Source organism: Archocentrus centrarchus, chromosome 15, assembly GCF_007364275.1.
Source record: "Archocentrus centrarchus isolate MPI-CPG fArcCen1 chromosome 15, fArcCen1, whole genome shotgun sequence".
Taxonomy (NCBI): Eukaryota; Metazoa; Chordata; class Actinopteri; order Cichliformes; family Cichlidae; genus Archocentrus; species Archocentrus centrarchus.
In genome coordinates, this window is record NC_044360.1 from 9417425 (window position 1) to 9430036 (window position 12612).

General features: G+C 37.0%; 1 protein-coding gene across 1 annotated transcript; it reads left to right on the forward strand.

Annotated features, from left to right (window-relative positions):
• Positions 1 to 1931: 1931 nt before the first annotated feature.
• On the forward strand, positions 1932 to 7827 carry vip (vasoactive intestinal peptide). The gene is made up of 6 exons (XM_030748072.1): positions 1932 to 2079; positions 2915 to 3016; positions 3526 to 3630; positions 4203 to 4328; positions 5345 to 5450; positions 6345 to 7827. Coding segments are annotated over exons 1-6 (450 nt in total). The 5' UTR covers positions 1932 to 2077; the 3' UTR covers positions 6354 to 7827.
• The last annotated feature ends 4785 nt before the right edge of the window (positions 7828 to 12612 follow it).

Consider the following 12612-nt stretch of genomic DNA (forward strand, 5'->3'; position numbering starts at 1 on the left):
CAATAATAGAATGAAAACAAGAAAACAAGAAAAAAAACCCTCAACCTATAATCAAAAACTCAGGGGGCCAAAATGATAGTGAAATCAAACAGAACACACTTGATTTTAAATATAAATCCATATGCAACTCAAAACCCTGGAGCCAAAACCAGGGACCATGATACTATAGATAAATTACTTTATATCTTAAAAATATCAACAAAATGTATGCAAATTAAAGCATCATTTAGCAGGACTGAGTTTATCTGTTCAACTCAACACCAATCCTGTGTTTTGTTTCAGTGCAGATGTTTTGTTTTGGTTTGGGTTATTTTTATTTTATTTTATTTTTTTCGACTCTGTACTCTGCCACCTAAAGGCACCATACAGTCATGCTTTTTCTCTGTGTTTCCCATGTCTGAGCCAATCATCTTTCCTCTCTCCACTGATATTGGCTAAATGGTTCACACTCATTTGGATGGAAAGATGGATGGGTGAGCCAGCAGCTGACGTCACAGCTATTTCACTGTGCCATTCCAGCAGAGCAAATCAGACTCATAAGGGACACTGTGGGTGGACTCAGGAACACTTCAGTCCTGTATGGTATTCTTTTGTTTAAAGCCCTACACAACCAGGAATAGAAAACACAATAGAAATAAAAAACACCAGTGCCTTACAAACATCCTGTAAAATGTTTTGTTTGTTGGAGGTGTGATCTGCGAGATCCACTGCATTTTTTCAGCACCCTCCCTGATGCTCAGTATTCACTTTTGTGGATTTAAATGAGTGGATATAAATATCAGCAGTAGAGGGTTTTTGGTAACATTGTTGTGGAATTACTGTTTGTGTCAACGAAAGGATAATGAAGTAAATAAACATGAAAATAACTGTGAACTAGAACACATCTTCTTCAGCCCTGAACTTTGCATACATTTAGAACTTCTTGGGTCATTTAAACTTGGCTTGAGAGACTGAAGTTTGTTGTGGTATAACCTTAGGTATACTGAGTAAAAGTGGAGAAAAAATGACCACAAACCTTTGTTATGATATGGTGTATACATGCGCATGTATGCACAAAATAAAAATAACATGTTATCAACATGTCTGAACATTTAAAGACCAGTGAAAATAGTGTAAAACATCACATTAACAAAACTCCTTTAGTTATCAGATGTTTTCATTAGTCATGACTCTTTTGACAGATTTGTCTCCTTGCATGTGATTTTTTTTACATCACAGGTTGGACTGATTGATTCTTTCTGATTTGTACTTTGTGCCATTTAGTCCTTCAAATGAGACAAACAGATTAATATATAGTGATGTTTCTGTGACAATGAAAAGATGGTTTTAAAATAAAAATTAAGAGAATGATAAATGATTTTAAATTATTTTAACACCACGTTGCATTTTGACTGTTAAATCTACTCTGGTGAGTTTGCTTCAGGAACCAGGAAGCCTTTTAAAATGAGCTCATTCAATGAAAATAGGCTTTCTGCATTTACAGCAGAAAAAAAATCTAACAATTTTTGAGGTTTGGTTCATAATTTTTATTCTATATTGGCTCCAAGACCTTTTGCACTAAAGATTTTATACTCCTGCCATATAATTAAAGAATAATTTAAAAAATTAAATATACTTATACTTGTTTATCTTCAGGTCTCAGAGAGTTAAGTTTCATTTCCAGTCCAATTTCCAGTTTCTCGCTGACCTTCACTACAAGGAACTCATGGGGAAATGATCAAAATCAACCCTGTCATATATAAGTTAGTTGTTCCTGCGACTAATCAGAAGAAACAGAATAACACTCCCCACTAATTCCACCAAAGGCCTCTTTGGTTCCGACCGTGAGCAACACCAATGACGAAGGCAGCGACCTACTGACGTCTCGGCCCCTGATGAGTCTGCTGTACCCTCCTGCTTCTTGAGAAATATCCAGGTGTATAAAACACCGGCAGAACTGAGGGTGAACAGAAAGACAAAGGAGAAAGGGAGTCAGGAAACATCGGATCAGCAGTGTGGACATAAAGCAGCGACTCAAGATCAGGACTCTGGGCAGCGCAGCGGAGAGAACCAAAGCAGACAACTTTCTCTAGCGCACATGTAAGATTTTCATTTGTATAATAGTAATTTTAGGTTTCCTTTGACAATATGCGTTTATTTTCCCTATTTGGTGGAATTTTGTTTTTGGTATTACGCACGCTTCCAACTGCTTTTGGAAAACAGTCGAAAGTTGAGTTTTACTTTGAATAAACTACTCGTTGTGGTTTAAACAGCAGCTCAAGGCAATACATTTAGTTTTGGGGTATAACAGAATGGCAGCTTCCCGGCGAAGAGTAGTAAAGCTCTTCGATACATCCGCACAGTGCGCAATTACGCATGGGACTGCGCCAGATTTTTTTCTTTCCTGACAAAATACTTTGAGTTGCTTTAACTGAAAAGTTTGGTGAGGGTTATTATCTTAACAGCCTTGCGAAGATAAACGTTTATGTTTAGTTCCTTCAGTTAATACTGAACTCTCATGGCGTCGAGAGTGAGACAACTGAGTAGATCTAGCACCTCTATAATTTCTATAGCATGTCAGGTTAGTCGTGCCAAAGCAGGCAAAGTATTTGGTGCTGTACAAAGTATAAGTATTTGGTTTTGAAATATTTACCCTTACCCATTGCCCGCGATGTGCGCGATTGCACATGGGATTCCGATGACTTCTTGTCTTCTGTATGTCAAAATTAAGATCAAGTGGGAGATTTATCAAAGTTTACTGAGCAAATAGCTTTCGCTGTTTAAACTAGTCCTCTCGCCTGCATTTGCGTCGAGAAACTGAACCGGAGTGTTGCGCGTAATTCTGGATAAAGAATTTCCTTCCTTAGGCGCGATCAGATATACTCACTGTGGTCAGGACCGAAGGAATATAACCCTTCACCGTTTCCATCCTCAGGTATAAAGCGATGGTACAACGAACCCCCCACCTGCTTCTCCTAATAGCCCTGTGCAGTGTGTTGTATTCCCGGACCCTGAGTCTACCGCACACATCTATAAGGTGAGAGCAAATCCGTGTTATTTCCAACAAAACCTATAGAGAGGGAAATGTACCCAGCGCTGTATGGTAGGATAAACAGGTTTGCCTTCAAACTCCTGATGTCTTTATGTTCTTGACTAAATTGTTATAGTTATTGGTTTAGTTGATCGCAGATCACATGGATGTGCAACTGAAATTGGAAGAAAAAGTCTTCTCAGTAATAAAATAACACGACGTAGGCGAATAACTCAGCAAAAAAAACCAAAAAAACGCGTTTTCACAACTTAATGAACTGATCATTAAATTTAAGTATTTTACTTCGACAACTGCAACCAATTTGGAACTATTGAAGAAGCTTGTTCATAATTTGCGATTGATATATTTACTTCATCGTGGCAAATAATGTTACTGAATTTTTCACATGGCAAAAGGTGCTATCAAACGTTTTTGGTAGAATTAAAAGCGCGTCAGTTTAAGTTTGCATTAAACGTGTCTGGGTTTTAATGTGACTGCCCTGTGCATCTGTGCAGAGCAACGAGACATGCAGACGGTCTGTTCACCAGCGGATACAGCAAGCTCCTGGGACAGCTATCAGCGCGGAGGTACCTGGAGTCTCTGATTGGAAAGCGGGTCAGGTAGGGGGAAAAGTCCCTTCTACTCTAGCTGAGCACTCATATTGCTTTTTTTTTTGCACGTTTTTCACCTAAAAATTCTTTTAACTTGTACTTTAGCTACAAGAACAATAGTTAGACATTGATTTGAAAATAATTTTTTGTTAATTTTTTACAAAACAATAAAAGTTCAGATTTTATTTAATTGATAAAGTCATCTAGCTGTATAAACTAGTTAAATACAAATAGAATTACAGTTTATGAAAACTTCATAGAAGTATTTTATATTTCCTCTAAAAATGATACTTTTACAATTAAACTAAATCATGTGATTTTTCAGTACCAGAGGAACTGTTTGTATTTGCATATGAAAGAGTTGAAAGATGTATTTTGTAATAAGATAAATATTTTAAATGTTAATCACAGACACTACATCACTGTTTTATATCACCTGGAGGAACACACACACACACACACACACATATACATGCACACAAGACAGCATGAGTCACAGACCCTGGGCTGCACTGACTTTGCATTGAAACCTGCTGCCCTCTGAGCCGTGGAATCACTCTGCTGTCATCTTCTCTGTCCAGTGATGAGCTGATGGACGAGCCAGTGAAGCGTCACACAGATGCTGTCTTTACAGACAACTACAGCCGCTTCCGCAAACAGATGGCTGTGAAGAAGTACCTGAACTCAGTCTTAACAGGAAAGAGAAGGTAGGAAACAGTCCTTATGTTCACTTTCAGCTGAATGTACAGGCAACACAAATAACTGTGACTCAGTAAATGCCTTCATGTGAACTCAACCTAAAAAAGATATGACATTAATAAGATTCACATGTTTGTGTCTCCTGGTTTTAGTTTATACCAAAAAACAAACTTTCTTAGTTGGAATTGCTTATGGATAAGAGAAACAGCCATTAAGAAAAAAATGGAGCTAAAAGAACATTTACTTTGATTTCATCACTCCATTTTGATGTACGCTGCTTGTTTTGTATGTATAAATGAGCTTGGTGGTTGCACATAGGAATAACTAACAGTAAAAATTATGCCACTTATAAACACATTTTAGCTCTAAATTTAATTTTCTGCTCAAATGTGTTTATACATTTTGCATGTGGATAGTGAGTGAAGCACATTCAGCTGAATGTTTCACAAAATATGCAGCATTTGGTTTAAAAAAATACCAATTTTAAGGTTCAGGGACTAAACTGCTTGAGATACCTGTGTTTTTTTCAAAAACTGAAGGACAAAAACAATAAACACAGGGCAGTGTCCATAAAGATCTCCATTTCTCCATTTGAGCATGTAAATGAAAAGACATTCAGAAGCTCACACAGACCTTCCCCATAATATAGCAACATGGCATGATCACGAACCCAAAAAGAGAACAAATGGGAAAAAATCTTTGCTTAAAAAAACGCACAGACAGTAAAAAGACGGCCAGCTTTGCTTAACACGCTGACGTGTGCATCTCAAACATTTTTTCACTTCAGTCACTTCATACACAAATAAAACCTGTAAACTTACCTACCTAGAAAAAGGCAAGTTGAAGTGGAATCATTTTTATCATTTGTGAAGAAATATAGGAAGGAACAAAGACAACTTTTTCAAATTATTTAGACCTGTTAGCTATTCAGTTATACTTTTAGAAATTAAATGAATTTGTATGGACCCCCCCCCCCCCCCCCCCCCCCCCACACCCCTCCTTCCCCCATACTCACACCACACAGCCTAGAAGATCCTGTAACCAGCGAGGAGTCCAGGGATGAACCCAACACCTTGCAGGAGAGCTACGATGACATAAACGTAGACCATCTCCTAAACAACTATCAGCTGGTAAGTACAAACACACATGCACACTTATGCACAGTTATTTGCATAGTTACATGTGTGACCCACACTGACATGTATCATTCCCCACTGAAGCTCCACTCAAGCTTAATTTTTGGGGCCAAATTTGGTGCAGATTTTCAAAGAGTAAAAACTTCCAATATCAGTAGGTTGTTAAGTTTACAGATTTCTTAAAAAACTGCTAACATGAGGTGAAGACATTGTTTGACTCCACATCAGTTCATCTGCTACTTTTACAACTTGTGTTCTAGACAGTACTCAAAATATTGATGATGGAGCTGCTCTGCTGGACAAAACTAAACATTTTTCCTGCAATACATTTATATTATTTTGACTCAGCATTTTGGAGCATCAAGAGGTAAACATATTTGGATGGGAGATGTTATCAGCAAGATCAATTATCTACATTCATAAATTGTACAGCCGCAATGCACAGACACACATACCACCCAACTACTAGAATTTCACACAACAAAACCAAATGCAAACATCTCTGACTGCCTGTGCCACACAGCAGGCCATATTATTTACCAGATAATTTCATTATAAATGCTGAGAGGTCCAGTTTAGTGACTCAAATCAGTGGAAGTCAGGCATCAAGACCTAAATTTCTGATGTGACATTCACACATTTGAGAAAGAGGAAGACAAAACATGGTACACCATTAATGCAAAAATTGCCTGTAAAGGTACAAAAACATTTTCATGAGAATGGTTTACACACAAGAACAACAAATCTCTAAATGAGCAAATGTAGGGACGTCAAGATGTGGGAATATATTACTCTGCTATACTCTCAGACAATGCTATATTATCAGCTTGCAGCTTTACATAATGAATAATCTTCTTCTCTACCTGTTCTTTGCTGTTTTTCTTGCAGGCACTTTGAGGGGAAGCCCATGTTCGAGTGAATACCTCACGTCATCCTCATGAAACCGCTCATTCAAAAAGCACGACAGTATTAATCCAAAGGACATTCCAAAGTCAGATCAACCAACAACGATGTGTTCTCCAATGTGGTTATCTATCTGTTCATCTACACAGTACATGTTTACACTGTATATATACACAATGCTAATCACTAAAGGTTTTTCGGGCCACACTGAACAACAAGCATGTTTGAATTTAGCAAATGGCAACAGCAGATATAAAAAGCATAAAAACCATTTCTATGGAACCACAGTAGTTTTCAAGTTAGGAGAGATTTGTCCCATCAACTTTCAGTTGAACATTTTAGCCAATGAACATTAAAAGAAGAGTTTTATTTAATGGCATACCTATTGATTTTCAGTGGATCTACTGCAACTGTAGCTTTTCTGACCAATAAATAACTTTGAATGGAAGCTAAATCTGATTGAATTCTCACAAAGTTTCTCAGACAAAGGTTTAATTTTTAGTGGAAAATCTATCCAAGAAGCTTTGTAAGGAACACTGGCCACATTGGCTTTGTGTAGAACTTCTAATTTGTGGGAATTTAAATTGCACAATCAAGTTTGATTAAAACAATAACAACATTGGCCAGTCAAATTTTATTTACACACTGAACATAAGGATTCCCGTCTGAATTTCAGTCGGTATATTTACTTTGGTTTTAGATGGTTTTGGTTTTTCAGATTAACTTTGAATGGAGCATCTGTGTGATTGAAGTCTGAGTAGTTTCATTAACTGTCACTGGAGCATTGTTACAAGTTCAGTGGAACATTAACACTGTTAACTTTTAGTGAAATTTCAGCTTTATGCAAATTTCATCATAATATTTGTTACATTTTGATTTTAAGAGTAATTTTTTCTATTTTTGTTTTTGTTCTGTTGTTTTCAATGGATATCTTCCCTAATGTCTAATGGTACAATGTTTCCATTAAATTTGATTAATCAGTGAAACAGTTGACCTGTTGAATGTTAATGAAACTGCATTGGTTTTTATGTGTTTATTTTTAATTTTAGGGTATCTGCCATCCTTTGAGATTTAAGTAAATTATTGGTCCAGTCAACTATAAATGGAACATCTGATTTATTTGGTTTTTATCCAATGGTGCAATTTGAAAATTGTTGCTTCATAAGCGTTCAGTTGACCCATTTACTGTCAGTAGAAGAATCGTCATCTAGAACTACAGTGGAAGATTTGATCGATTTTTGTTTCAACGGGATGATTTCAATTATTATATAAAATTAAACACAGCTATATGTTAAAAAGGGGATTCGTGGGCAATGTGGACACATATTGAATAGACACAGATGCATATAATCACTTTACATTATTCAGTATGTAGAGCAAAGAAGTCATAACTGTGCATAGACCTGCCTTTAGCATATATAGTGATGTATACCAGTTACCAAATAAAGATTTTGGTTTATTTTTCAAAGCTGATGTGTTTTGTCTGGCTGATTGTTTAATGATTAGAAAGATCAGTGCCTTTAAAAACAAAGCGATCCAAAGTGTTGGGAAAAAGATTTGTTTGGTGGGGGTATGAAGATAAAAACTTTGAGCTGGCAAAGTCCCCCCACCCTTTCTAAAATGCACAGGACTGAGTGTTTTCAAATAGGAGCCAAATGTTTTGGGGTCAAAGACAGCATGTAAAACAGAATGCTTTCTCTCTTATGACACAATCTATTTTTCTCAGACTTTTGACTGGTTTAAAATGGATAGATTGTGTAAACCAATCAGACCTTCTCAATGAAAAGACCATGAACGTGACTGTGTAGACGACAACATGTCGACACATATGAGCACAAAGTACCAAGTGGCCTTTTCTTTATCCCTGTGGGTTTCATCTGATTGACATAAAGATTTGTGACGGTGACATGAGCAAATTAGATACACCCTGAGTCTATTTCTTTTGCATTAACCATTTTCAGTGCCCTGAAAAGCAGGTGTTCCTGTGTGGGGAACCCATCAGGATATATTTATAAAAAAAAAAAAAAAAAAAGGCAATGTATTGCCAGTGGCTGCCAATCTCTTTTAGGACAGTTAAGTCATTTCGTTAGATTCACTGTTAGGCAGAAATGATCTATACCCTTTAAAAAAAAAAAAAATCAGTCAATAAAAAAATGCAGACCTTATTGAGATGACACCACCACCAGATGATGATGATGCAAAGAGCACACGTTCCGTGAAAAATATGTACATACATCACATAAAGAAGATTTACTTCATATGAAGCATTACAATCACATTAAAAGTTAAAATTAATGAGGCACATTATAACCCATGAATGCTTAGTTGTCATTACTACAGGATTATTTACTACACAAAGTCTTGAACTTGTAAATTTTGTAAGTGAGAAGAAGAACTGAGAAATAACAAACCTTCAGCACCATGGACAGCGACACTGACATCGACTTGTTTTTTGGGGTTTTTCTTTCTGCAGCTTTTAGTTTTTAATTTTTTTTGCAGAGGCTCATCTCCTTAATATCTGCTAACAGCTTAAAATTATACATCCATTAGCCACTTTGTTAAGTACACTTTGCTGGTACCAGGTAGGACCTCGTTTTGCCCCCAGAAATGCCTTAATTCATTAAGGCATCAATTCATCAAGGTGCGGGGAACATTACTGAGAGATTTTGGGCCATAGTGACCTGAATCTTCCTATCTATCACTGATACAAGGCAGGATGAATTGATTCTTTAATACTTATTATACCAAATTCTGACCCATTCATCCAAATGTTGCAGCAGAAATCAAGACTCACCAGACTAAAGGCGCCTGGGTGGCTTGGTGGTGGAGCCGGCGACCACATGCATGTGCCGCCGTGCAGGTGGCGTGGGTTTGCGTCCCGGCCCGTCACCAATTTGCCCGCGTGTCTTCCTCTGTGTCTTTCCCCCCATTTCCTGTCTCTCTCCACTGTCACAGAAGGCTGCTGTGGCCAAACATGCAAAAAAAAAAAAACCTAAAAAGCTCACCAGACTAGACAACATTTTTCCAATCTTTTCTTGTTCAGTTTTGGTGAGCCCATCAAATTGTAGCCTCAGTTTCCTGGTCTTCGCTTGCACTTGTCATTCACAGGCTCAAAATGTATTAGTCGTTCCTGATCCAAGATTGAAGACTAGGTGGGACAGGGCCTTTCAGGCTGTGGCACATAGATTTTGGAACGTCAACCACTTCAGCTGTGCTTAGCTGATCCTGTGGACTCCTTCAAAAAGCAGTTGAAAAGTTTCTGTGCTCAATCAGGCCTTGAGATTCTTTTCTTATTATTGTTTTATAAGGTGTTTTTATCCAGTTTTTGTATTGTTTTACTTACTTTACCCAGTGTTGTCTTCTGTTGCAGTAGCCCATCTGCTACACATGGATACTCTTACCTTGCAACAAGGTTGTAATGAGTGGTTATTTGAGTTACTGTTGCCTTCCTACAGCTCAACATAGTCTGGCCATGGAAAATAAGGGTGATGATGTGTTTTCCCACTCACTTGTGGCAAGACTGAAGATGACACAGGCTTGCAAAGAGAAGCTAAAACCACCTGCAGAGAGGAGAGGAAGGTGTCTGCACCAAGACTTACTACATGCTACCCTGTCAGAAGAATATGTATTTGAGAACCTGAAACAGATGAACATTTGATTTGATGTCATATTTGCTTCTTTTCCGTGTCTCACTAGATGAGAGTGTTTTGTCTTTGCATGGCAAATGCATGTAGTTGTAAAAGAATTTGGTTTAGTAAAAATATAAAGTAACTCATTCTATTTGTTTAAAACTATAGTTTGAAAGTGTAAACTGAATCTGACCTTTTTCTTATCATCAAAATGAACTAAATTGTATGTTTCTTATTGTGCTGTAAGGTAAAATTGTGGTTTTCACTTACACTTGAGTTGATAACTGTTGATCTATACAGCATGAGGACATCCACATAGTATAGATACTAAATTCACTATGGGTTCTTCGTTGGCTTTGTGTTGGCATGCTGTTTGTTAAGAGCCAAATTTATGTTAGCAGTATAATGCAGTTGTTTTTCTTCTTGATACTTCTTGCACTTTACCATCATCCCTGGAAGGAATTAATAGTTTTTGGGTTGGGTGTTACACAAAGGGTCGCTTAGTGGAAAATACCCAATGCTACATGATTTTTATTTATTCTATTATTTTTTTTTTTTTTTTTACAGAACAGTTAAAATAGCAGTGCTAATGGCTTACATTCTCCTAACTTCAAACATAAGCAACCACGAATGAATGAAACTTGCTCTGTTGTGTAGTTTGCCTAGTATAGTTTAATAACACAATATTCTGATAAAACCAGCTTTTAGAAATAAGTATAATATTACACCTTTGATTCCTATTTAGTTGGTTTTCACACTTTTAGTGTAAGTGTGCCACACTGGATAATGGGCTGCAGGTCTGTTGTGTCATGTCTAAATGACTGTATGATGACTAAAAGTCTTAATGTAGCCATGCTTTCATCCATGTTGTCATTCTTCATGCCATTTAGGAGCCTTCTCAGTCCTACTGTGAGTTTTTTACAGCTTTGCTCTTTAATGACTCCCACTGTAGGAGGGAAAGTTTACCAGAGATTAAATAAATTCAAGAGGAGAATTCTCTCAACTGTAGTTTTCTCACTGTGCAGCAAAGCAAGAAATTAGGAATAAAGTAAACAATCATCTCAGAATAATTTAACCTTTTTGGACTCTAGATGTGAATGTGAAATTCATTAACTCTGCTCTTTTCTCTAGCTAAAACTTATAAAGTTTAGCAGGTTGTAGTTTCATGCGAAGTGGCAACTTCGTAGCCTAAAAATTTAAGCCAAAGCTGAAATGCCAAAACCTACAATTACTAAAATGTCCAGTTGAGGCTTGCTCCAAAATATAGACAGCTCCCATGGATCCTAATGTTAAAATGCATATTTTTATAACAGACACGCACAAAAAATATGACATGGATCAAAATGCCTAACTTCAGTCTTTAAAAAGGTAGCCCACAAGCCACTGGGTGACATCACAGTGGCTATGTTCATCTTTTATTTACAGTCTCTGTTCCACATGTAAAAACCTGTCACATCTCTTTTGCAATAACTGCTATTTAAGAGTGCGTGTGATGTTGTGATTTCTGTTAATCAAGCTGAAGAATCAACACGAAGCTTTGACAACTTTAATTACAGAAAAACAAGCTCCCTTTATCCATGTGTAACAGATAACTTGAAATATTCTTGATAAATTGAAAAAAAAAACCCTCTTCTTCATAGTTCAACACTTATTTATAGATGGCATTTCTCATTAAGTGATGCTTATTTTATAATCATAACCATTTTTACTCAGCCATTTTTGCTACAAAGTCCTTAAATAAACCAAAAGGGAAACCAGGTTTTCCCCCAAATGACTGAATTCTGGTGTTAGGTAAAAATTTAATCACTCACTTTCTGTTGTGACTCACTTTGTTTACAGGTGTCAAAATGGCAGCGGATATTTGACTCATAAATGTCATAAGCAATGTTCTGCAGGGCTGGACACACATGCAACAATCTTATAATTAGAAGGTGTGAGTTGGTGTGGGTGAAAGACTTTACTGATTCGATAAGAGTCTTCATCGATATCAAACTGTGCTTGGGCACAGTAATGCGTTGAGCTAAATGCTCACAGTGATGATGTTGACATGTTGATGTTTAGCATTTATACTGTTTACCATTTTCACTATTGTAGTTCAGTGAGTTAGTCTTGCCTAACACTTGCTAATTAATCTGTCATCTGCTGCCACGTTGCCAACCAGTACTGACAGCTCGGATCTTGGCATCAGTTTTTCTTTTAGGAACAAATGACAGAAGGAAAAAAAAAAAAAACTTCATTCATTGTTCAGTTCGGTCTTGAGAAAATTCTCCTGTCAGAGCCATCTTCTTTCTGTTCTGCAGCTAAAATCAACCATAAAACAAGTAGGTCATTGCTGTTGCCAGAAGCTTGTTGCTACCAAAAGCATCTGGTTGAAGTGTGACTTGCTAAGGGACATTTAACCAAATATTAGTGGGGTGTATGTATATTCAAACTTCCTACTTCCCAGTCCAACCAAGTATTAAAACAGGTGCTTTCTGGATTTAAAGGGTCCACTGTATTACACCATATGGTTTTAACATCGTTAGCAATAACATTCCATATCAAATGACCATTTCCTTTAAATGACATGCTCCCTTTCTGTGGAGGGCATTCCTAATACTTTTCAGTGAAACTTCTTGGGCATT

Excerpts from the sequence above, each read along its gene's own strand:
- vip (XM_030748072.1), top strand. Across the intron at positions 3,631-4,202 it reads CTGATTGGAAAGCGGGTCAG|TGATGAGCTGATGGACGAGC; the intron begins GTAGGGGGAAAA and ends TTCTCTGTCCAG. Across the intron at positions 4,329-5,344 it reads GTCTTAACAGGAAAGAGAAG|CCTAGAAGATCCTGTAACCA; the intron begins GTAGGAAACAGT and ends CACACCACACAG.